General features: G+C 37.8%; 3 protein-coding genes and 1 long non-coding RNA gene across 5 annotated transcripts in view; 2 read left to right on the plus strand and 2 right to left on the minus strand.

The window, feature by feature from the left end:
• The first annotated feature begins 4,852 nt into the window (after positions 1-4,852).
• Positions 4,853-8,691, plus strand: LOC148908213 (uncharacterized). Its single transcript, XR_016120713.1, has 4 exons — positions 4,853-4,991; positions 5,476-5,595; positions 7,888-7,942; positions 8,496-8,691. It is a non-coding gene; the product is annotated as an uncharacterized LOC148908213 (long non-coding RNA).
• LOC148908214 (uncharacterized) lies at positions 4,990-10,689 on the minus strand. Its single transcript, XM_089035253.1, has 3 exons — positions 8,857-10,689; positions 8,059-8,569; positions 4,990-7,962 (listed from the first exon to the last, which is right to left on the minus strand). Exons 1-3 carry the CDS (start codon positions 9,579-9,581, stop codon positions 5,212-5,214), a joined length of 3,987 nt encoding a protein of 1,328 aa, XP_088891379.1. The 5' UTR covers positions 9,582-10,689; the 3' UTR covers positions 4,990-5,211.
• Positions 10,690-16,451: 5,762 nt separating this feature from the next.
• Positions 16,452-19,526, plus strand: LOC148908215 (uncharacterized). Its single transcript, XM_089035798.1, has one exon. It carries the CDS (start codon positions 16,452-16,454, stop codon positions 19,524-19,526), a length of 3,075 nt encoding a protein of 1,024 aa, XP_088891924.1.
• Positions 19,527-20,185: 659 nt separating this feature from the next.
• Positions 20,186-21,900, minus strand: part of LOC148908216 (uncharacterized) — a 7,792-nt gene continuing 6,077 nt past the window's right edge. The window contains exon 2 of one of the 2 annotated variants that reach the window (XM_089034752.1): positions 20,186-20,974. In XM_089034752.1, coding sequence (XP_088890878.1) covers positions 20,389-20,974 — 586 coding nt within the window. In that variant the 3' untranslated portion in view covers positions 20,186-20,388. The remainder of the gene's footprint in view (positions 20,975-21,900) is intronic. The other variant, XM_089034751.1, reaches the window with a different exon arrangement.

The raw sequence follows: 21,900 nt of genomic DNA on the forward strand, positions 1-21,900 counted from the left end.
ATCTTTATTGGTCTACATCATATTAACTTTACAACAGACATCTAAATTGTTATAAAAATCACAAGGAAAGAAAGAAAAGGAAAAAATATATGAGAAGCAGGCCAAAAGGAAAGGTAGAAACGGGACACTAAGTACCATGCAAGGCACCCTCCAGATAAAACCTAATAATTATCATTAAGAAAAACATACAATAAGCTACTGTTGCCAATGGCAACCACTTAGGAAGTCAGTTGCTTGTATTGATTTCCAAATCAAATTCCATAATTTAATACTACGATTAAAGAAAGAGGCCTGAAAAGTAGCTGATTTGCATAAGGGCATTTCTAAGTATTTTACATCACTAGATGTATTTGATCGTCGAGTACGACCATGACTTACGCTCTTAATAAAACTAGTATCAATATCTATATGGCCATATAATGCCTTATAAAGAAAAACTAAATCTTTGACCTCGCGGTCATAGGTAAGTGGTAGTAAATCCAATTTGATCAGTCTTTCTTTGTATGAAAGTTGGTCTTGTTTAAGTTCTAATATCCAGCGTGTAGCTCTTCATTGCACTCTTTCAACCTTTTGCTTAAAGGTTGAGCGGCTAGGGGACCTCACTTCGGTTGCATAGCTCATTTGGGACTTCACAAGTGCAAGGTTACAGAGTATTGTGTCCTAGCATCTGATTACTGGTCGTAATTTCACTAGAGTCTAACAACAAACAAACAAACTTCTTTATTTAGCACTCCTTGGATTGATATACAATAAAACTTATAAAATATTAATATATAAATAGATGGGCACCAGCCATTTAGAAATAGCAGAGCTAGTCGAGCTAAATGGCTAGGTGAAACGAAAAATTATAGAAGGAAATTGTATAGAGAAACAACAGATTCTGAAGAAAGGTTGTAGGTAAGGTATACTCGCAGTCCAGGTGATTGAGAGATACTAGGGAGAGTATAATTATCGGTGTAATATAACTAAAAAATGAGACCACTCAAGTGAATTCGCTTCGTGGTCTAGTGGTTAGGGATAGGGATAGGGTCCGCCCTTTTCAGTTTGATCTGTAGCCCATCGAGGGGTGATCGTGCTGAAAACCAGTATCCCAGATAAGGGTCTATGCTTAGAAATCACCATCCTCCTTGAGAAGATGCATGAAAGATCACCACCCCCAAGGACAATTATTAACACAGTGAAGTTGAAAACTTACCAAAAGCAAGAAATTTTTGCTGTTCTCATTGACTAACTTTGGCCTATGTTTTTTCACGTAGTCTTGCAATATATGACACAGTTCATGGTCATTCTGAAAAGAGAGCCAGACAGGATTAGCAAAGCTATTCTTATTGCAATGCATTACACCGACAAAATGACTTAAAGAGCATGCTACCTGCAAAACAGTAGTGTCTGTATCATAAGTCATTTTTGTTTTGTAGTTCTTGAATTTTAGCAGCACTGTGCCATCCTCAAGCAATTCTTGTTCTTGTTGGAAACTTCTGGACTGGGCATGGTCAGTGCTTCTGGTAAGAGTTCTAAAGTTCTTATTTCTAGGCCTCGCTTTGGCGGTAAGAGAACATAGAGCGAAAGGATTTAAAGGTCTGCACTCTCCCTGGCTTTGGTAGCAGCTGTCCGAGCCATCTCGACTCTCTCCTTTTGCAGTCTCGTTCCTGTCAAGCCACTTGTTCAGGAATTCGAGATCTTCTGTGGAAGAAGGGGATTCTTTCTGGCCAACCCTCTGCAGGTTTGCCACCTGTCCACGAAGCTGTTTGATGACGAAAACGAGTAAATTGTAACCATAAATTAGTTTCTTTTGATCCAAATGACATTCGAATGGAAAAAAAAAAAAGAAAAAAAAGCATCAAGCTCTAACAGCCGCAGACAGATTAAAGTTTCAAAATATCATTGTTATTTAATTAATTTAAATGGATACAGGTAAGCATTGCAAGAATGTCAATAAGATTAAGAAGGAAAATACCAGGGTCAAAATAATTTCTAATTCAATTCTTAGATGACAACATTCTTGCAAGTGGGTGCAGTCAATAGATTCAAAAAAAATGTTGTTTTAACTACAGTGGAACCCCGCTCTAAGGACGCCCACTTAATAAGGACACCCCGCTATTAAGGAAAAGTTTCAAAGCCCCAACGAAAGCTCCATACATTTTCTGTTAAATTAACCCACTTTATAAGGACACCCGTTAATAAGTACAAAGGACACATCTCTAGGACCTGAATAACAGTTTCCATACAAAATCAACCCCGCATTAAGGACACTTGAAATTTGAAGACGTCTTTACTGTATTTGTTTATTGATATAATGAGCTTAATACGGATTATATTGTCAGTTTTTTCATATCAACAGACCACACACTGATCATTGCAGTATAGTTTCCTATTACAGCATAATGAAATAACAAAGCTCGCAATACCATTGCACTGTTATTTTCCAGAACTCAACTTAAAATGAAATTGTACAATGCAGTGCAGTGCAGTAAATGTGAAGGTAGTTCTTGTACGGTCATGCACTTTTTGTTCCAGTTTAGGCTGTTATATTGAACATTGTAGTTCAAGCTTTACAGTACAGTAAAAATAAATGGTTAAAAATGTGTTTTCAGCTGTTTTTCTGACACCTCAGTTAATAGGGAAACCCCGTTAACAAGAACAGTTTTGTCCGTCCCAACGGTGTCCTTATTAACGGGGTTCCACTGTACTAGAAATTAAAGCTATGAAAGTCCTTTCTTACCTTCAAATAGGTCAAATCTTGTTCGATGACGTGCAGTCTTAGAAATAGGTCAGGTGCCAGTTCCAATCCAAGCTCATTGAAGGCAAACCTAAGAAAGCTTGTGGAAAAATAAAAAGTCAAAAATAACCTGTGAATAGGTGCATAAATACATCACACTGCACAACTTTGCTCTTGTAACTTGTCTGCAAGTGGAGTCATACAATATCCACTCATTGAATACAAAGAATAAGTTAAAGACATAAAATCCATAAAAGCCTAGCTAGCTATGTAACTTACACAGAAGTACTTCTTGGGCTTTTTTGGGCTGAAGGGTTTTGTCTTGTTAAGTTGACCTGCTTTGTGAAATAGGATTTCAGTTCTTTAAAAAACACTTTCATGATTGTCGGCAGCTGAAAGTGTATTTCTCGCGCCTGTTGGTGGAAATGGAAGAGGCTGTTTGCTAATCATCCGTGTGGTATTGGAGTGGTAGAGGCTCTTTGCTCATCATCGCTGGAAAAAGGACTTTTCTGATTCTGTGGCGTGACGAGGGTGCTTGCTGGCTGGTTTGGGCTAGAGGGAGATGTTGGGCCAGAGAGTTTAAGCGGCTTAGATGTTAGCCCAAGGAAGTCATCTTCGTCAGACCACTTTTCATTATCATCGCTGCCAATGTCGATGTTGCAGGAAGAGTAGTTTCCAAGGAAGTACAGAAGCCATAAGGGCGAATAAGAATGAGAACTTGGTCGTCACCGCAGCAGCTTGCTTGGAGAAGCACTTTTTGAGCTGTTGTTGAAGCAGAGAAGAATATCAGACTCGCATTAATGCTAGTGCATATCTATTTTCTAGAAGGTGATTGCGAAGTGATTTACGTAGATGTGATGTGAGTTTCTCAGCGAATATTTGTACAACCATTACTTTCGCAACGGAGCATTGTGTACTGTGTACAAAGTGTATGTAATCTCTTTCCAGTCCAATCACCAGTTCAGGGACTCGAGATCTTCTTTGGAAGAAGGGGTTTCTGGGGAAGTTGTTTGATGACGGGAACATTAGGGAAATGTGGTGACTGTTTTGGTTGCATAAATTTAGCTGGATATATTAGGGCAGCTGCGTGATTAGCCATTGTGTTTGAAGATAATCGCCTGAGTTCGCGAATGGAAACAAAAATGCATCAAGTTCTAATGGCCGAAGACAGATTGAAGTTTCAAAATATCATTGTTATTTGATTGTTTTAAATGGATACAGGTAATTATTGCAAGAATGTCAAGATTAAGAAGGCAAAATACCAGGTCAAAATATTTTCAATACTTTCAATGCATCATGTTGAGTATATTGATTAATGAGCAATAATTATTGTAACCTGAACTTATACGTAATTAATAATAATATAATATAATTATATTATTAAACTTTATTTTATATAGCGATGTTTCCGTATAGTTCAAGACCGCTTTACAACTAATATACATATAACAAATTAACATAACTATTTACAATATATACTAACAATTTATATGAATAAATAAATAAATAAATAAATGGAATAGATGAAAGAAAGAGAGAGAGAGAGAAAGAAGAAAATAAAAGATTATTCTTAAAAAGATCTTAAAGGATCTTGGCGGTTTATAAGACGTGATTAAGTTGGAAAGTTATTTAAGATTTTGAAAAAGAGGAGTAAGATTTTGTATTGAATTCCCTGGTCGACAGGTAGCCAATGAAGTCTACATAGAATAGGTGTGATATGTTCAGATTTACGAGAGAAAGTAAGGACTCTGGCTGCAGCATTCTGTACCGGTTGTGATTTTTGCAAAGAGGATTTAGGCAGACCATAAAGAAAGGAGTTGCAGAAATCTAATTTAGAAGAGATGAATGTATGTATGAGTGTCTCACAGGCCTTACTCAGCACCATTAAGGTCAGGCTCTTGGTTACATTTTGACCCCCAGCGAAGTTTTTGGCGAGGGGACCCTGGGTACTAGTTTGCCATGGCAACGGTATTGTTCAAGATGCCAAATGCTAAAAGGAATTCCAAGATGGCGGTTATTATCGCTATTTTCACGAGTTTTGATGCTGTTTTCAAGCCTTCGGAAAGAAACAGTTGCATTCTTTCGTTCCATAAAATCTAAGGAGCAACAGGGCTAGGTATTTTCTGCAGCCTTAATCTCTGACATCAAACTACAGTACTTAAAAGCAATGAAATCTGATTATGATCGACAACCGACGTTCTCACTCGGACTCTGTTCGTGTTGGATCAACAAACAAATATTTGGGGTATAATTCAGCCATATGAATCTGCAGGTACGTATTCTTTTTATTGATGATATAGAATTAAATTTCGTTAAGAATTTTGTTTAACCAAAGCTAGAAATATCGAAATAAAAATTAAATATAATTCTTACATTGTTTTACATTATATTTCTTTCAAGCCCAACCGAAGCCTTAAAAAACTTACTTTGAAAATCTTTGTTTTATTTCTACACATTAGCGCTTACGACGTTCAAAGCTGTTCAGCGATTTTTCAAGAATAGAAATCTATTTTCCACTCCCTTAGAAGAGCTCTAGCGTATTTTATTTTCTTTAATAAACAGGAAGCCGTTTTGTCAGACTTCATTTGTTCTGTCGATGGCGCTACCAGTCCATTGTTTACTGTACATAACTTTTCCCATTCTACAAGCATAGCTTGGCTCTTCCTACTCTCTGCCAGAACTTTTACTTGTATATGAGCTAAATCTTTGTTGTAGCTTTGTTCTAGTTCTTCATCTCTTTTTTTTCTCGCTTTCAGCATTTTCAGATGTAAGTGCTTCTTGTCAAGAGTTTCTAGTTCTTTTGATGGTCCAAAAAGTACTTGTATAGCTCTGCAGAGACTGCTCTTTACAACATATTCATACCCTTGGTCTTGCAGGTGAGTATGTTCTATAGTTTGCTCCTCTTGAAAGGGGTCTCTGTCTTTCAGATTAATGACTTCATCAGGAGCAGGATAAACTTCTATTACCTCTTCCATAGGATCATTCGGCTCGGGCACAGACTCATTTGGCTCAGGCACAGGCATAAGACTGTTTGGCTCAGGCACAGGCTCATTTGGCTCAGGCACAGGCACAGGATCATTCGGCTCAGGCACAGGCTCATTCAGCTCGGGCACAGGCATAAGATCATTCGGCTCAGGCACAGGCTCATTCAGCTGGGGCACAGGCATAAGATCATTCGGCTCAGGCACAGGCTCATTCAGCTGGGGCACAGGCATAAAATCATTCGGCTCAGGCACAGGCTCATTTGGCTCAGGCACAGGCATAGGATCATTTGGAACAGCATCACCTAAGTATGATGTATGCACCCTCTTTGTCGTTCCATCTTTCTGGTCAACCCTAATGATGTGTAAGGGGATTGCTATGTTCTCTCTGACACACACCTCCCAACAGCTCTTCAGGTAATGCTCTTCATTAGACAGAGTTTGAGATCTGAAGTGATGTAGCTGTGGACCCCTTAATAATGGATCAGGGTAATCAGAGACATCATGAAATTCAATTCCATTGTCTGTCTTCTTCCACCAGACACTCTCACCCTCAAGCAAGAAATCACTTATGTGCTGAAGGTGAGACTGCCACTCTCTTGAATGCTTCTTGATGATGGAGAGAGGGATGACTGTATTCTTTCGTTGTGGTAGACATTTGGAAAGGTTACTGACTTGAGCTTGCTGTCGCCCTGGATCATTTGCTTGAAGGCCAAGTTCTCTCTCTGCCTGAAGGCGTATGAATAGGTTGGGGATGATGTGTCCAGGATGGTAATTGCTGGTCTGTTTAGTTATCCTCTTGATACTGTTGAAGATCCTCTCTTGCCTTTCTGCATTAGTTGATTGCCCAGAGATGATTCTCAACATATCACCTGCATGTGCACTGAGGTTATGAAAATACACACCAAACATTTTCCTTAGGGTCAGCTTTTTAGGATTGTTGACAATGTAGTCATGCAGCAGTATTGAGTGATACCATGCCTGGTTGTAATACCGAAGAACTTGAGCAGGAGAGCGGTTCTTATCACCAGAGTACAAAATTCTTTGCATCTCAGTCAGAGTGTCAATGGTTTGAAGGGCTTCTTGGGAGAATATTCCTGACTGGTGAGCAAAACCTGCAGTCTTAATTAAAGCTACTCTGAAATCTACACATCTCTTGCTGTCTTTGCCTGTTAGACTCAATGAAATGGCCTCCTCCAGGATCTTAGATTCTTCTCTAGACAAGTGTTTAGAGAATTCTGCAAAAAAGTTCTCAATATGGTGACCCAGGTCATGGAGCGGTTCACATGGTAGGATTTCATAGCTGTCAAGGCCTAAATTAGAGAGTGAATCATTTGGTGTGTTAAACAAAAGTGCTGGAACCCGTTGTTTTCCTTGCAAGGTCTCTGTTAGTAGTTGTCTCAGGTCTTCCTTTGTTTTTCCATCATAAATTTGCCTTGATCCTAACTCTTCTGCTAGCTCAGTTTTTGAAAGACCTTCAAGAGGCTTTAATTTCTTTTGCATGGATTTTCTTCGAGCCACAACTCCTTGTAGTATGACATCCTGTCTCTCCTTTAGGCTTGTAAAATGACAATTTAGAGCATGGTCAAGGCAGTAAACCATGTCACAGTGGATGCCACAAGCAGAGCAAAAGTAATTACCACCCTTTTGTTGGCCGGCTTCAAAGGCTCGAAGTGGCATATCCCCATGACAGAGCCTCAGTTTATCAGTAAATTCAATATTCTTTACTCTTTCAGTGCATTTATTTCCGAGGCCAGCAATGCATTTCAACCTTTCCTCACTGTAAAGAATTTGTTCACTCTCTGAGCTCCCACATCGGGCAATGAAATGAAGCTCGGGTTCTTCTATTATTTGTTGTATATTGACATTTCTGCCAAATGCCTGCTTGTATTCTTCATCTGTGTAAAACACAGCAGGGTCATACAAGCAAGTGATCAAACAAACTAGGTAGCCTGAGTTTGCAACAGTGGAATTATCTAGCCAGACCATAAGATGTCTTGTCCTTTCTACTTCCTTAAGTTTTTCTTTCATTTTAAAAATGTCATTAGTGTCAATACCATTTAGCTCATTTACTCTCTCAAGTTCACCTTGAAGCTGCTCTTTGGTCATTCCATTAATATCCTGGTTACTTGTTGCTCTTAAGTACTTCATTTGTTTTGCTAACATATTTTCTCGTATCTCCTTTAGGGTTACTTTCCTGCCTTCAGTTGAAAATTGAACCTTCTTGACTTCAAGATTTTTTGTAAGTACCAGTTTTTCATACTACGAAAAAGAAAAATAGAGTTTGTTGTAAATTATATTATGAGTAGTTAAATCTGGGTTGGATGTGACATTTAGAAAATATTTTGTATTATTTACCTGGCGAGGCACTATCAGTTCCCCAATCGTATATTCTTTTGACCTCAGTTTTTCCTTTAGCTGTTGACGTAGCACTTTTTGATCTACTTCTACAGGAACACTTATTTCCCCACCTTGCCCTTTTCTTTTTTTGCGTCTGATCACAGGACTACCATCTCTCTTTCTTTTTGTTGTAAAGCGTTGTACATCAATGTTTTCAGAGATGAGCCATTCTTTAATTATTTGCCCACCATTTTTTGTCAACTGACTAGTTTTGTTGGTAACATCATATCTCTTAGCTAGCTCACTCCAGTTAATATTGTGTTTGTCTTCATAACTTTGTATTTCTGCCTTAAGTGCTTCTTTATCCCAGTTCATTGCATCAAAATTTCCAGTGTGGTTCTTTGCTTTCTTTGTTGGTGGACCATAAATTACTTCTTCTCTCCTTTCCTTTGCAGCTTCTTTGGTTTCAAAACAGAGTGCCTTTCTTGCTCTATACCACCCATTCAGTGACTGTCCACTACCATAGCATCTAAAAAGAAAAAAAAATTGAAAGAATTTGACCATTAAACCTAAGATTTGTAGTTTTCATTAGTCAGAATATTGTAATTGATGGATTTTTGAAAATGAAAAATAAAATGATGTGCTATCAGAGCTGGTGTTTGTTTTTATTGAGGGGAAGTGTTAGTTTTTCTTGTTATTTGCATGATTGGAGGATTTTAGCAGGAGTTATTTCCACAAGATTTAAGTATTTTTGATTAGGTTCTGTTGATCAAAAGTGAATAATAGTGTAGTGATTATGTTTTAGATTTAACTCACCTCAAAAATGCAGTGTCATTCATTTGTTGTTCAATTTTATCTTTATTTTGCTTGTAGTGGTTTCTTCTTTCTTTCCGTCTCTCATTTTTTGATTTATGTTGAAGGTTCAACTCTGTAACTTTTGAGAGGGCCTCTGCAAAACTTGTGTTAAACCTTTTCTCAAACACGCCATCAACAGCTTTATACATGTCCCTAGCAGCTGTTTTAATGTCATTTTTCAGGGGTTTAGTTTGAGGGGTTTTAGTATATAACTTCTCTGCAGCACTCCTAGCTGCAAACACTGGATTACTCTTTGCCTTGGCTTTAAGCTGAGGTGAATTCACCGGAAAATATGCCTGTATATCAGAAAATCGGATAGCACATCCTTTGCAGTTGGCAAGGCTGTGTTCTCTCTTTCGAGCTTCTGGAAGACTAATCCATTTCTTAAGGGAGAAAGTATCGAGGAATTTAGATTTTTCTTCTAGTTTCTTGACGTTCCACTTATTAACTTTCTCTCTTAAGGCTTGGAGTTTCTTATGGAATTTAATGAAATCGATTGAAAATCTTTCCCAATCATCGGATGAAAAGATACTTTTAAACTTATTATACTGTTCAGTCTTCAGGTGTGCTTTATATTTTGTCGAACTTTCTCCTTGTTCCCTTATCAATACAGTGGTCCTTGCGATCTCCAATGCAGCAACTTTCGCAAATCCACAAGAATTAGGACACAGAAATGTCCCTGACATCGCCAGTTAATCCTTGGAAACTTTGCAAACGCCCAGTTATAGACTTATTATCGCTTTATGGTATTTTGAAGAATATATAGTAGAAATAAGATGAACGAGCTTTGATCGTTACATCAAGTACTAGTTTACGCGCCTTGAAATTCCCGCTCAAACTAATGCAGCGTTATCAGTAATAATCAAAGAGTTAAGTATTTTATGAGTTATTTATTGATGAATTCAAAACCTTTAACAGTGCGCTCGTAGTTTTCAAAACTACTTTTAAATTATAGGAAACAACAAGTTACGAATACAAAAAAAACATATTTGCACGTAAAATTAAGTGTTTTCTGTTCATGATTCGCAAATATTGGAAAAATACCTACATAGCACTATATCTTAAGAGCATCTCTAGGATAAATGTCCACTTTTTTGGCAAAATTCTCGTCTGTTTAGGCAGTCATAGCCTCAAAATCTAAAGCAATAAATTTCATGTACTCCGTCCACCATCTTTAATTACCTCACTTACTAGCCATGTAACCATGGGAACTTTTCTTATTTAGCAGACAGCTGACCAGTTCTATGTGAGCCTGAATTCAATTTTTGAATCTCGGATATTCAAGCAAAAAAGGGGCTAGAAAAAAGGGAAAATTTTCAAATAAAGCGATTTTTTTTTCTGTTTTATGATTTTCAGTAGTAAAACTATACTTTTGTAACTGGAAATCGTGAAAGCGAATGCTGTTTGTACTTTTAAAAAGAGTAAAGTGTTTGTTTAGAGTGAAGTTCATGAATGCCATGCATTTTGTGTTAGAAATCTACTTAAAATCTTTGTTTTCCAGTTGGTTCTAATTAATTTAATACATTGGCTGCCCTTATAAATAATCTTATTTGGTGTATGTAAAGAATGAGCACGTTTTCTAGACGCTTTAGCAAAGGGCATATTTTTGCATACATTATGCTTTCTAAAAGTCACGTGATTGTTGCTATGGAAACAATTATTTTTCTGTCAAGACCTGTGATGGTCATGAACATTTGGTATAAGTTTGAAGTTCATAGGATATATACATAAAGAATAGTAATTATTTTCTTCTTTTTTGTCTATTTTTCACCGAGAGCCTGACCTTAATGGTGCTGAGTAGGACTAATTTGTTTCCTAAATTTGCAAATGTTTCTTAATTGGAAAAAGCAGGATTTACACATTGATGCAGTGTGTGTCCAAAAAACATATTCTCATCGAATATAATGTATGAAATAGTTTTCATTTGATTTTAAAATTTGCATAATGTATAATAATGTAAAAAAATAAATTAAACGAAACTATTTTCAATAATATAGTCTCTCCTTGCATCATGCTGAGGATGGTGTTGGCCTAGTTTGTATACCTTTCTAGCAATACGTTGTACATACCTAATTTCTCCTGGGGACGCTCAAGGGTTGTGGGAAGGGCTTTGTAGAAAGAGGTCGACTTCTGTGCCTCCCTCACAAAGCCAAATGACTCTTTCTCTAAATCTTCCAGACAAAATTGTGTTAATTGAGTACTTGGTCTTGAACTGGAAGAGAAACTGTTGTATATTTTCTTGGATGTAGTGTAGGGACCTGGTAATGTCAAGATTCTGGTTTTTACATCTTTGGGTGAGACTGTCATTTTGATGGCAGTTTGAGCCTTGTTTTAACTTTAGACACTTCGGGATAACACTTCCACGCTAAAAGTGCTGTCTTCTTACCCTTTCCTGAAAAGTATGGGACAGTGTCACATCTGGTGAGGGCGTGAAAGAATGGCAATCCTGCACATTGCTGTTTTGTGAATGAACCTGCTATCGTATGGTAGGTTGGTAGATACAACATTTTCTGTAAGATACTTGAAGAGCTCTTTTTTGTTATCATCCAGTCTTAAATATACCTTGCAGTTTGAAGGATACACGTTTATGAGCTCCTGATCCTCTGGATTCACGTGTACCTTGCTTCAGGTCATTTGGCAGATAGTGATCCCAAGCCAAATCAAATCTCTTAACAATTTTAGCCTGTTGGATGACGTAAGGGAGAAACACAGTGGACGCATACTCTTTGATGGTTTTGCATTTTTCGGGTGTCAACATGCTGACATCAGCTGCTGCATCAAGAACAAGCATCTGCTAAAGGACGCTGCAACTTTGTGTTGACCTCAATGGTTGAGTTGATAAGTTCCTATTTATGTCATGTGCGCATGTGGCCATTACAAGAAAGGGCTGAAGGACTTTAACTGTTTTCATGCTTAAAAAAACTCGTTAAGATTTCCCTCTCGTGCTTGACAAGCGATGTACGGCCTGGCAAATTGAAATTCCTTCCTCAACAGTTTTAGGCATGATTTCCTTAGGGTCCAGTACAAAAAAGATCTGTACTCTCTTCGCTGAAGGGGTTTCCCATTTCCTCTATTGCACTGACTTCTTCTACGTCATCATATTCGTTGTCTTCAATCTCTTCACCCTCCACTTCTTCTTCGTCATCATATTCTATATCTTCAAACTCCTTAGAGTTTTCCGATTTACCGGCTTAAACCCGGATTTGGTACTATTAGTGCCAGACGGGATAGTACCAACGTTTATATGTCAATATTTCTTGTAATATTTTTTAAAACTTAAATCAACAAAATCATAGAATTTCGAAAATATAAGAGTTTGTAGAAATTGTAATAACGATATAAGAATCTGAGATTGCAAAATTAATTGTAGCTAGCGTTAAGCGCCACACATGAGTCCGTCCTTCTTGACTCATACTTTGTAGATTATCATAATAATTTTCAATGTTGCTTATTGCTTCATTGTTTGAAAAAGTTGAAAATTTGAAAACCTTGAAGTTTTGATTCAACGATGTTTTCACGAGAGAATTGGGAAGCAAACTACAAGTTGGTTTGTTTGAATAGGTTTATTTTCATTACTCTACGTCTTGACACAATTGTTCATAACTATATTGTCATTGTTTTCACGACGAAGAACTGAAGCTAGCAACATTAGAGTGATTTTTGAGCAAGTGACTATAGATAATTACACTACTTGACCTTATAACACTCTAACGGTCAGTTTTTGTTTCACACGGTGTAGTTTAGGTTTTAATTTTCACTCTATCCTCTCCCTCCTTTGTATCATAGTTAACAGTAACTGTACAAGCATCAATAACAGAAACCGTGAAAGATGTTTTGTGATCGGGCCATGAACAGGAATCACAGAGGACAGCTCGGTCCCTTTTAATAATTGTAAACATTATTCATCATCTGAATTATCACCAACGGATTTCGCCCATGTTTTAAGAGCTCTTGAATGCTCCTGTGCAGCTTTAGTGGCTTCTTGTATGAGTTCTGGCATGGACTCAAGGACACCTGCAATCTTAGATTTGTTGGTTTCCCTAAAGCCGAACAGAAGTGTTGATTGTTGTTTAAGAATTAAAAAAAAATCACGGGTTAAATGCTTTCACTATAACACGTTACACCTATTTTCACAATTACATGACCGGCGCTGCTCACGACTCGTCTCCGTTTTCTGGGTTTTGGCTGCCGTCAATGAAACATGAAAAGGGCTTGCTCTTGCGAAATCTTCGTGCTTTGTAAATTCTACACAGGTTGCGTAATTTTGAAAATAAGTGTAATATGCAATCAATAGTTTGAATAAACCTCGCGTGGATTTTAGCCAACACATTTCAAACATGCATCCTCTTTACCTTTTGCGTTTCTTTGAGGAAGATGTTTCACTCCTTGGCTCCGCTGTTTGTACTTTTTCTAGCAAAAGTTTTGGCGATGAAAAGCCGTTTGCTCCATCCTCCGCATCAACACAGTATCTTTTATCATTTTGGTCGAGTTCATCTCAAAGCACAACGATATCATCATCTTCGGCACTGTTTTCATCATCTTCATAACCACTTTTGTATTCATTTTGGAGTGAACTACTTTGTTTCCCTAGGTTTGAAAGAAGAAGGAACCCATGATTAAGCTGATAAAAGTCATAAATTGTAAATAAAGTGAGTGGAGTCTAATTTGTAAAATGTAAAGAATGATATTCTCGGCCTCGGGTCATACCTTGTGGTAAGCAATTTTGATGTCCTTTTTTGTACCCTTTCCATTGCCTTTTTAGTAGGAGTTGTTGAATAGAAGTTTTGTAGGTCGTTCCCCAACACTTCTCCGTTCCTCTGTAGAAACATTACAACCGCTTTATAGTCCTTACAGATGCAAACCTCTTGTTATCATTATGTCTTCTACAGGTGTTGATCTTAAACGTTTTGTAGGCGGTTCGGATGATACTGACATATTTTCAATCCATTAAAACTTGAAGAACACTTCGATAAACGAAAAAAAGCTGTGTGGTAGCACGTGTAATTAATAAGCTTGTACGCGAATATTATTGACGATTAACAAGCATGACCTAAATGATAGGCTAAGCAGTGTTCGATCTTGAAATGAGAGTTAACTTTGACAAATCAGCGTCATCAGTTCAAAAATACAACAGCAAAAAAAAAAACAAAACAAAAAAAAAAAACAAAAAAAAAAAAAACGATAAAGAATGAATAATAAAAAGTGCTTTCACTAATTGCCTGCAGTGAATAAATATGCAGCCCGTAAAGTCCTCCACTGATCTTGTAAAGCGCCATTGAGCTCCTGGAAATGGAGCTATATAAATTCATCCTTTTACTTTCGCCTTTTTGAATTAATGCTTATTTTATGCATGACCAGTGCTTGACATTCAGGTTATGGCTCCTTCACCTTTTCCAGCATTTCTCGCAATGTTTCCGCTGGTTCTTTCTAACGTTCTGCTGTTACTGTAGCAAAAACTTAGAAATGGCTCCACCTCCTCCTCGTACAGTGTTTTTGACCCAAACTCTTATCGTTCGCACTTAACAAACCGTCGACGTAGAATTATAGCACAAGTTTAATACTTCTGATCTAAGAAAATATCTTAATACAATCAAACCCCCTATACATTTTTTTACCCTTCCTAGTCTGTCATTGAAAAACATGAATCAAAGTAATTACAGTGTGTTGCCCTAATTCCGGACAGTCCTTAATCTCGGACACTTTTCCTTTAAAACTCAAAAAAACCCCACGACTATTGTAATTAGATAAAGTGACGCTACGGAATTAATAATAATAATAATAATAATAATAATAATAATAATAATAATAATAATAATAAATATTTCTTATATAGCGCCTCTTCCATAAATGTCCAGTGGCGCTTTACAATAAATTCAAAACTAAATTATCCTAAAAAATACTAGACCTAAAAAAGAAAAATTAAATCAAGAGCTAAAGTACCTTAAAATTACTTAATAAAATATTAATAAAATTGCAATAATATCCCTAAATAATTCCTAAAAATATATAAATAATCAAAAAGTGCTCTAGTTTTTGACGTGGCTTAAATAAAATCGCTATATACCGATTTAAACAGATGCGTTTTCAATTTAGACTTAAAGCATTCTAAAGATTGGCATAGTCTTATATTCTGTGGCAGGTCATTCCATAATATAGGCGCAGAGATAGAAAATGAGCGTTTGCCATACGATTCTAAGTTATAAATTGGAACTACTAATTTCTTATCTGATGCTGATCTTAGAGTACGCCTAGGTGTGTAAACTTCTAAAAGATCAGTAATATACTGTGGTGCTAATCCAGCTAAAGCCTTATAAGTAATTAGCAGTATCTTATACTTAATTCTTTCCTTGATCGGCAACCAATGTAGCTTGAACATTATAATTAAGTAGTTGTGATTTTCCTTGTGTGACACAAATTGTGGGTTTCCTGTGGCTTTTTCGAGCGGGAAAATCGAATATTCCATAAAGGTAGGTAAATATTCTGTTTTCCAAAATACTCGTTTTTAACGTGCTTCGAATTAGAGGTCGAAGTTGAAAGTGCGCTTTCTTTGCAAATTGAAAACCTAAAACATAAATTTCTAGTAGGATTTAAAGTAAAACCACTGTGTTACACGGAGGTGGTAGGAAAACGTTCAAGGGTTTCTAGGAAGTGTAGGAGAATTATACAAAGATGCTCTTAAAATTCAATGAAGTGTTCCTAATTCCGGACGAACGTATTCACTATGAACATATTGTACTTAGCTTGCCTGATTTGCGCTGATTATCTTGTTTTTTTAAAATGGTTTTCAAAGCGTAGTTCTCATGCTAGTAATATTACCAAAAATGTTACAACAGCAGTGATAAACAATTTATTCATACCAAACGATTTTGCAATGAAATCAATGAATCTGTTTAGCCAGGCACGTGAACTGTGACTAGCAATTAAAGTTCAATCGCTAAGAAAGCAATGAAATATTTCACATAATACCAACCATTTGATGCATTCAATATCGTCAGATTCCAAGAGTTTCCAAAAGCAGGACGATAGACCTCTTGGGACACTGCCTATAGGAAGGCCTGCTATTGTTTGTACGGTCTTTGTGCACTTCGCATCTGTAACTATGTCCCACAGGTGCCGTGGAATCGTCTCTAGCTCGGGAATCCAAACCAAACATGCATGCTCATCGTATTTGTTCCCGTATTCTTTCGTGACCTTGAGACCCATTCCTATCGGGGGCTTAATCTTGAACTCGTGATATCCTTTTATCACTGCATTAATTATGAGAACTTTAACCATAATGAAAACAAAACCCCGCGGAATCAAGTCGATCGACGAGAGCAATCAAATTACATCATTTGTATTATGGTCTATTTCAGAATACAGAAAACCCAATTTCAAGTTCTCGCATTCTATTAATAATAAACAATAACAGCATTATCATATTGGTTGAAAATTAGGTCAAAACATTCATAAATTGTGAAGAATGAAGCTACTTTATAGCGGAGCGCAGTCGTGACGTCACGAAATTGTGACCCCTGCTGAGATTCGGACAAACAAATCAGCCTTTAAGAGATGGCATGGCGGCAACTTCGAAAATTACGTCGAGTTTTATCACTGTTCTCAATGAAAATGATGGCGTTCCTGGTTCAAAATTTGAAAGCGAGCCGGATAACTATACATTAGAGCAGCTGAAACGTTGGCTGAAATGCAGAGGGTTGAAACTTAGCGGTAAACGAAGCGATTTAATCGCACGCGTGAATAATCGTTTATCGTCAGGCAATAATCATGTTCTCGATCCAAGTATTGATGATGGAAAATGGTTTGAAGCCAAAGCTTTACGAGAAAAAACAGGAGATGATGTAAAGAAACCAAATTTACGAAAGATCCCGGACATACCAAATTCCGGATGGAAGAAATTCCCGGCATACGATATACCATCGCAGTTTAACTACGGCCACGTGCACTACTATGGCTTGGAATCCCTTCCATCAAGCAACGAGGAAGAGAACGACGAGAACGAGAGCCATGGACTTGGCCACATGACTGATAAACCCTTTAAAAACGGACGAAAATACGTAGAATCCGGCTTTGTGCATGATATAACAGACAACAAGAACGACGATTACTACTTTCTACGCGCTCATGTCTGGCCTTCTATGCGAAATGATTACCCTCATAATGTCACGATTGTTTTATCTAGTATTAGTGGTGCCGTTGTGCATGCGATGTGCAATCCATGTAAAGTCTCCCAGCTAGGTCGCTGTAGCCACATTATAGCAGTTCTCCTTCACCTTACTGACCACGTAAAGGCAAACGGGTTCACCGTATCAACACCATGTACCAGTAAGGAATGTTCATGGAACAAGGGTAAAAAACGCAAGAAAAATCCCCAAAGACTTTCCGAGGCTAATTATCCTTCAAAGAAAAAGAAAAGCCGAATAAAGGTAATCGAGTTCGATCCTCGACCACCACAATACAGATTCGTGACAGAAAAGCACTTAAATGCTTTATTTAGAAACATCGAAAAGGACTGTAGTCGCACGGGGAAAAGTTCTATGTGGACAACACAGTTAAAGCTGAAGTATGCCGATTACAAGCTGGAGGACATAGATTTATCTGTGTTGGAAGAGCAGCTTAAGGTCCTCGAATGCAACATCACTCCACCATCCCTCATGCAAATACAAGGCACTGAAGCTCAAAGCAAAAGTGAAATGTGGCAGTCAGAAAGGTGGCTACGACTTACAGCATCTAAATGCATTGAAGCATTTAGAGTCGGAAAGTTAGTCCTTGATGACTCAAGCACTGCTTTGATCAGATGTAAGAAGTTCATATGTTCTTACATTTGGAACTTAGTTTCTCCAAATTATCAGTCGGTTTGGATGGCACGTGGACTTGAAAGTGAACTTGAAGCTGTTTCAAAGTATCAAGAACAAACCAAGCAGCAAGTAGATCCATCTGGTCTCTGGGTTAACCCAAAATTCCCTTGGCTGGCATGTTCACCTGATGGTCTAGTAGGCCCAAATGGACTCATTGAGATCAAATCCTTGAAAATTTTTAGTGATCATACCATCAAAGCTGTTTCAGAGGATTATAGTGTGGTTCCTAAGGAGGTACTAGGCAGACAGTGTTTTAACATCAAGGATAAGCAGTGCTATTTGAAGCACACACACAACTACTTCTACCAAGTACAGATGCAACTACTTGTCACTGAGAGAGAATTTTGTGACTTTGTTTTGTATGCAAAGGATGGTCCTGTTTCAATTGAGAGGATAACAAGAGATGATCAACTGATTTCAGATATATTGGTGAACCTCACAGCCTTATGGAAAAAAGTTATTGCTCCAGAGATCTTTGAAATGAGAGTTCCCAGAGATTTGAATCCCTTCATTTTACCAGTTTTAAATCCAGTTAATATTAATCCATCCTCTGGTAGTACTAATACCCACCCGTCACAGCCTACAGTGTCACCTGGTAGTACTAATACCCACCCGTCACAGCCTACATTGTCACCCGGTAGTACTAATACCCACCCGTCACAGCCTACAGTGTCACCTGGTAGTACTGATACCCACCCATCACAGCCTACAGTGTCACCTGGTAGTACTAATACCCACCCGTCACAGCCTACAGTGTCACATGGTAGTACTGATACCCACCCGTCACAGCCTACAGTGTCACATGGTAGTACTGATACCCACCCATTCCTGTCCCAGTCATCTTGTCATATTGATAACAGTTATTCCCAAGACGAAATTGACATTGCAAGCTTCCTAGCACAGTCAAAGATCCCTGATGATTTGATAGCCATACCTTGGGGAGGTATGACTAATAGAGGTTTAAGTCTTACCAACACATGCCCTCTTGACAACTGGCTCATGATTTTACAAAGTTTGGTAAAATCAAAGAAGATAAACCTTGACATTCTTAAAAGAGGAGATGCAATTAAAAGGGCACTTCATTTGGTGGAACTCCACCAATTTGGAGATGCTAAATTGACATTACCTACACCACCTCTGGTAACACCTGGTGACCTATATGGCAATGAGGCAGATTACTATATGCCACTATTTAGTTCTGTTCTTACAAGTGAAGTCACAACATCATGTAACCTAGCTTCATGTCCTTCACCATGCAACACACACAAGACATGTAGCAATACACTTGGGTGTCCTTCAGGCCAAGACTATTCGTTTGAGAAATCACTATCTGAATGGCTAAATCCTGGTCCCACTCTATGTCAAAGAAAGTTCTACAGTCAGCCATCAATTGGAATTCCATGCACACAAAATATTTCAATTGATTGTAATGGAACACAGTATCTATCATGGCACTGCTCTGGTATGAGAACAAGTACAGCACGTCACTTTTGCAGTTTTGGAGATATTTTTATCTTTTCTTTGGACTTAGCCAGTAGAGCAGGCTATTTACGGATGGACAATTTACCTATGGTTATAAAACTGAACACAAAGGAACTATATTTACACAGTGTTACATTATGGAATGGCCATCATTATATCTGTGTTTTCAAACACTTTCATGCATGGCTTGTGTATGACGGTCTTAAAGAGTACAGAAAGCCAAACTCTGGCCTTTCTATTTATAAGGCACAGCCACTTGGATATTCAATAAGCCATGTAATTTATATTGTTTAGATAATCACCAGGTTGCATTTCAGTGCATAATATCATTTCATTTTTATCATTTTTTTATAGCATCGTTTTACCTTTTGAACTTTCTTCTATGTTATAGAGTGTGTTTCATTAACTCATGAAATAAATTGTACTGATTACAGTGTAATAGCTACATAAACACAGCAGAAAACAAAGGAATGGAGTGACGTAGTGCGATAAACATGTTAAAGTGTATTTCATGAGTTTATGAAAGCCACTAATTTGTTAACACAGATATAAAACCATGTGACATTTCTTTAGTCAAATTGCTAATTCCGTATGTCAATATTACAAAAGCCTATTGTTCACTTAATCTACACCAGTGAATTTTAAAACCCAAACAGTGCTTTAACAAAGCTATATATGATGACTTGTAACATACTGTCTTTTATGCAAGCTCAGATGTATATGGCATATTAAGTACAATGACATGTACACAAGAACATTCAGTTGACCTTGAAGGGACTATCTGCACTTGCTTATGTCTGTCACAAGTCAATATTTCATTGACTTACATAAAGTCCAATGTTCAAGTGTTCTATTCATACAAATGCCTGACATGGGCAGGTCCATAGCTAGGATGGGTGAATGTGGTTGAAAATTTGCTCAACATGAACCAAATACAATCATTATACAGTATATGCCATAGAGTTGTTTTTATTTGGGAGACTTTGTTTAACAATACCCTAACAGAGACAGTTCTGTTGTAATTATTTTGATACAAACATTTTAAATTAGATAAATATTTAACTTCTTGTAGCCAAAGAGTGGGCCTTCAATGTCCTGACAGGGGTGCAGGTGCACCCTTTCATGGGCATCCCCTAGCTATGATCACATGCATGATTTACTTACATAAGACCTCTTGGAAATTAACAAGCACGCACGCAACTACCACTATTTGTGTAGCTAATGGTGCAATCGAAAGAGGGATTTTCCTTCCCACAAGCTTAAACTGTTTGAGTCTCTGATTGAATCTTTCAATGTGTATTCTCGCCTTTGCTATAACTCGTGTGTCAAGTTCTTCTTGTGCTGATAGGCTCTTTCTCCCCTTCAAAAATGAAGGAATTTTTACTTTGGCTTGGAGTGGGTACAAGTTATCTTGAACTGTAAAGCCTCTGTCAGCTAAAATAACATCCCCTGGTTGAATGTGCTTCATGATTCCACTTTCCTCAAAAATTTCAACGTCAGAAATGTCTCCCTCAAACAGATCTGATATAAAACATGCTCCTCCATTTGGTGTACATGCAATGAGACACTTAAAAGTGTTGGCGTGTTTGTACGAGGAAAAGGTATTTCCTTGTTGAGCAAAGTTCCTCGACGTTTCAACACGAAATTCTGTACAGTCAATGCTGCATCGCACATTCTTAAGGGTCTTGAAAACCCTTGGTAGAAAGCGGCTCAATTCTTGGTTTTCATGTGACGTCATACACCTATCAAATGTTATCGTCCGCCATGTTGGTGTCGCACGAGCTAATTAGCATATGTCATATAACAGAGAGATGCATGTGTTTTGAAGCGGAGAATATAAATGTCGCGTGATTTTATTGAAAATACAGAAGATAAAAGTCACGCAGAACCATTATCAAAAGAGCACGATATTCCTAATGTAAGTGATTACGCAAAGAAGTTAGAAAATCACGTGAAATCTCGTTATTTGAAGAAAATATCAGTGGTAAGGATCGATCCAGCTACACTAATCGGCGCCAACTTAGATCCAGAATGTCTACCGCCGATAGAGGCCACAGATCTCCTTTGTTATCTGGTAATGGATACAAGCTTCTATACAAAGGAGCAATTCAAAGCCTTCAAAAGTATGGAAGCTTACAACCAAATGGTTTCGGGTTTTATCACTAGTGTCCAAGGCCAAGTCATCTGCGATAAGTTTGTGGTGATCGGGAAGGTGAGACATTCACAGCGCATGAATGAGCCTCCTCTTCCAGTTTGGATTATTACAAGTAAAGAAGGTACTGTAATATCAGCACACTGCTTAGGCTGTAAGGCAGGACTTTCCGAGACTTGTAGTCATGTTGCAAGTCTTTTATTCTATATTGAAGCTTGGACAAGAATCAATGGTAAGCTAGCATGCACTCAAGTGAAATGCACGTGGTTACTACCGACGTACGTAAGCGAAGTCCCTTACGCGAAAGTCCAGGACATAAATTTCCAGTCAGCTAAGAAGCTAAAGGAAAATTTAGATGATAAAATCAAAAATTTCTCCGAGACATGTGCAAACGCTACAACCGCCCAGCCAACTTATCTTAACAACCTGACAATCCCTACTCCTAGTGTCCTTCCAAATTCATGTTCTTCTGCTGTCCCATCCAAGATAGAAATGGAAACCCTGTTTGCAAAACTC

This window comes from Actinia tenebrosa, unplaced genomic scaffold, assembly GCF_029948245.1.
Source record: "Actinia tenebrosa isolate PJP-AT-01 unplaced genomic scaffold, QUT_ActTen_1.0 PGA_scaffold3__52_contigs__length_22856419, whole genome shotgun sequence".
Lineage (NCBI taxonomy): Eukaryota > Metazoa > Cnidaria > Anthozoa > Actiniaria > Actiniidae > Actinia > Actinia tenebrosa.

Excerpts from the sequence above, each read along its gene's own strand:
- LOC148908214 (XM_089035253.1), bottom strand. The coding sequence starts at position 9,581 with ATGTCAGGGACATTTCTGTGTCCTAATTCTTGTGGATTTGCGAAAGTT. Across the intron at positions 8,570-8,856 it reads AATGACACTGCATTTTTGAG|ATGCTATGGTAGTGGACAGT; the intron begins GTGAGTTAAATC and ends TTTTCTTTTTAG. Across the intron at positions 7,963-8,058 it reads AACTGATAGTGCCTCGCCAG|TATGAAAAACTGGTACTTAC; the intron begins GTAAATAATACA and ends TCTTTTTCGTAG.
- LOC148908215 (XM_089035798.1), top strand. The coding sequence starts at position 16,452 with ATGGCGGCAACTTCGAAAATTACGTCGAGTTTTATCACTGTTCTCAAT.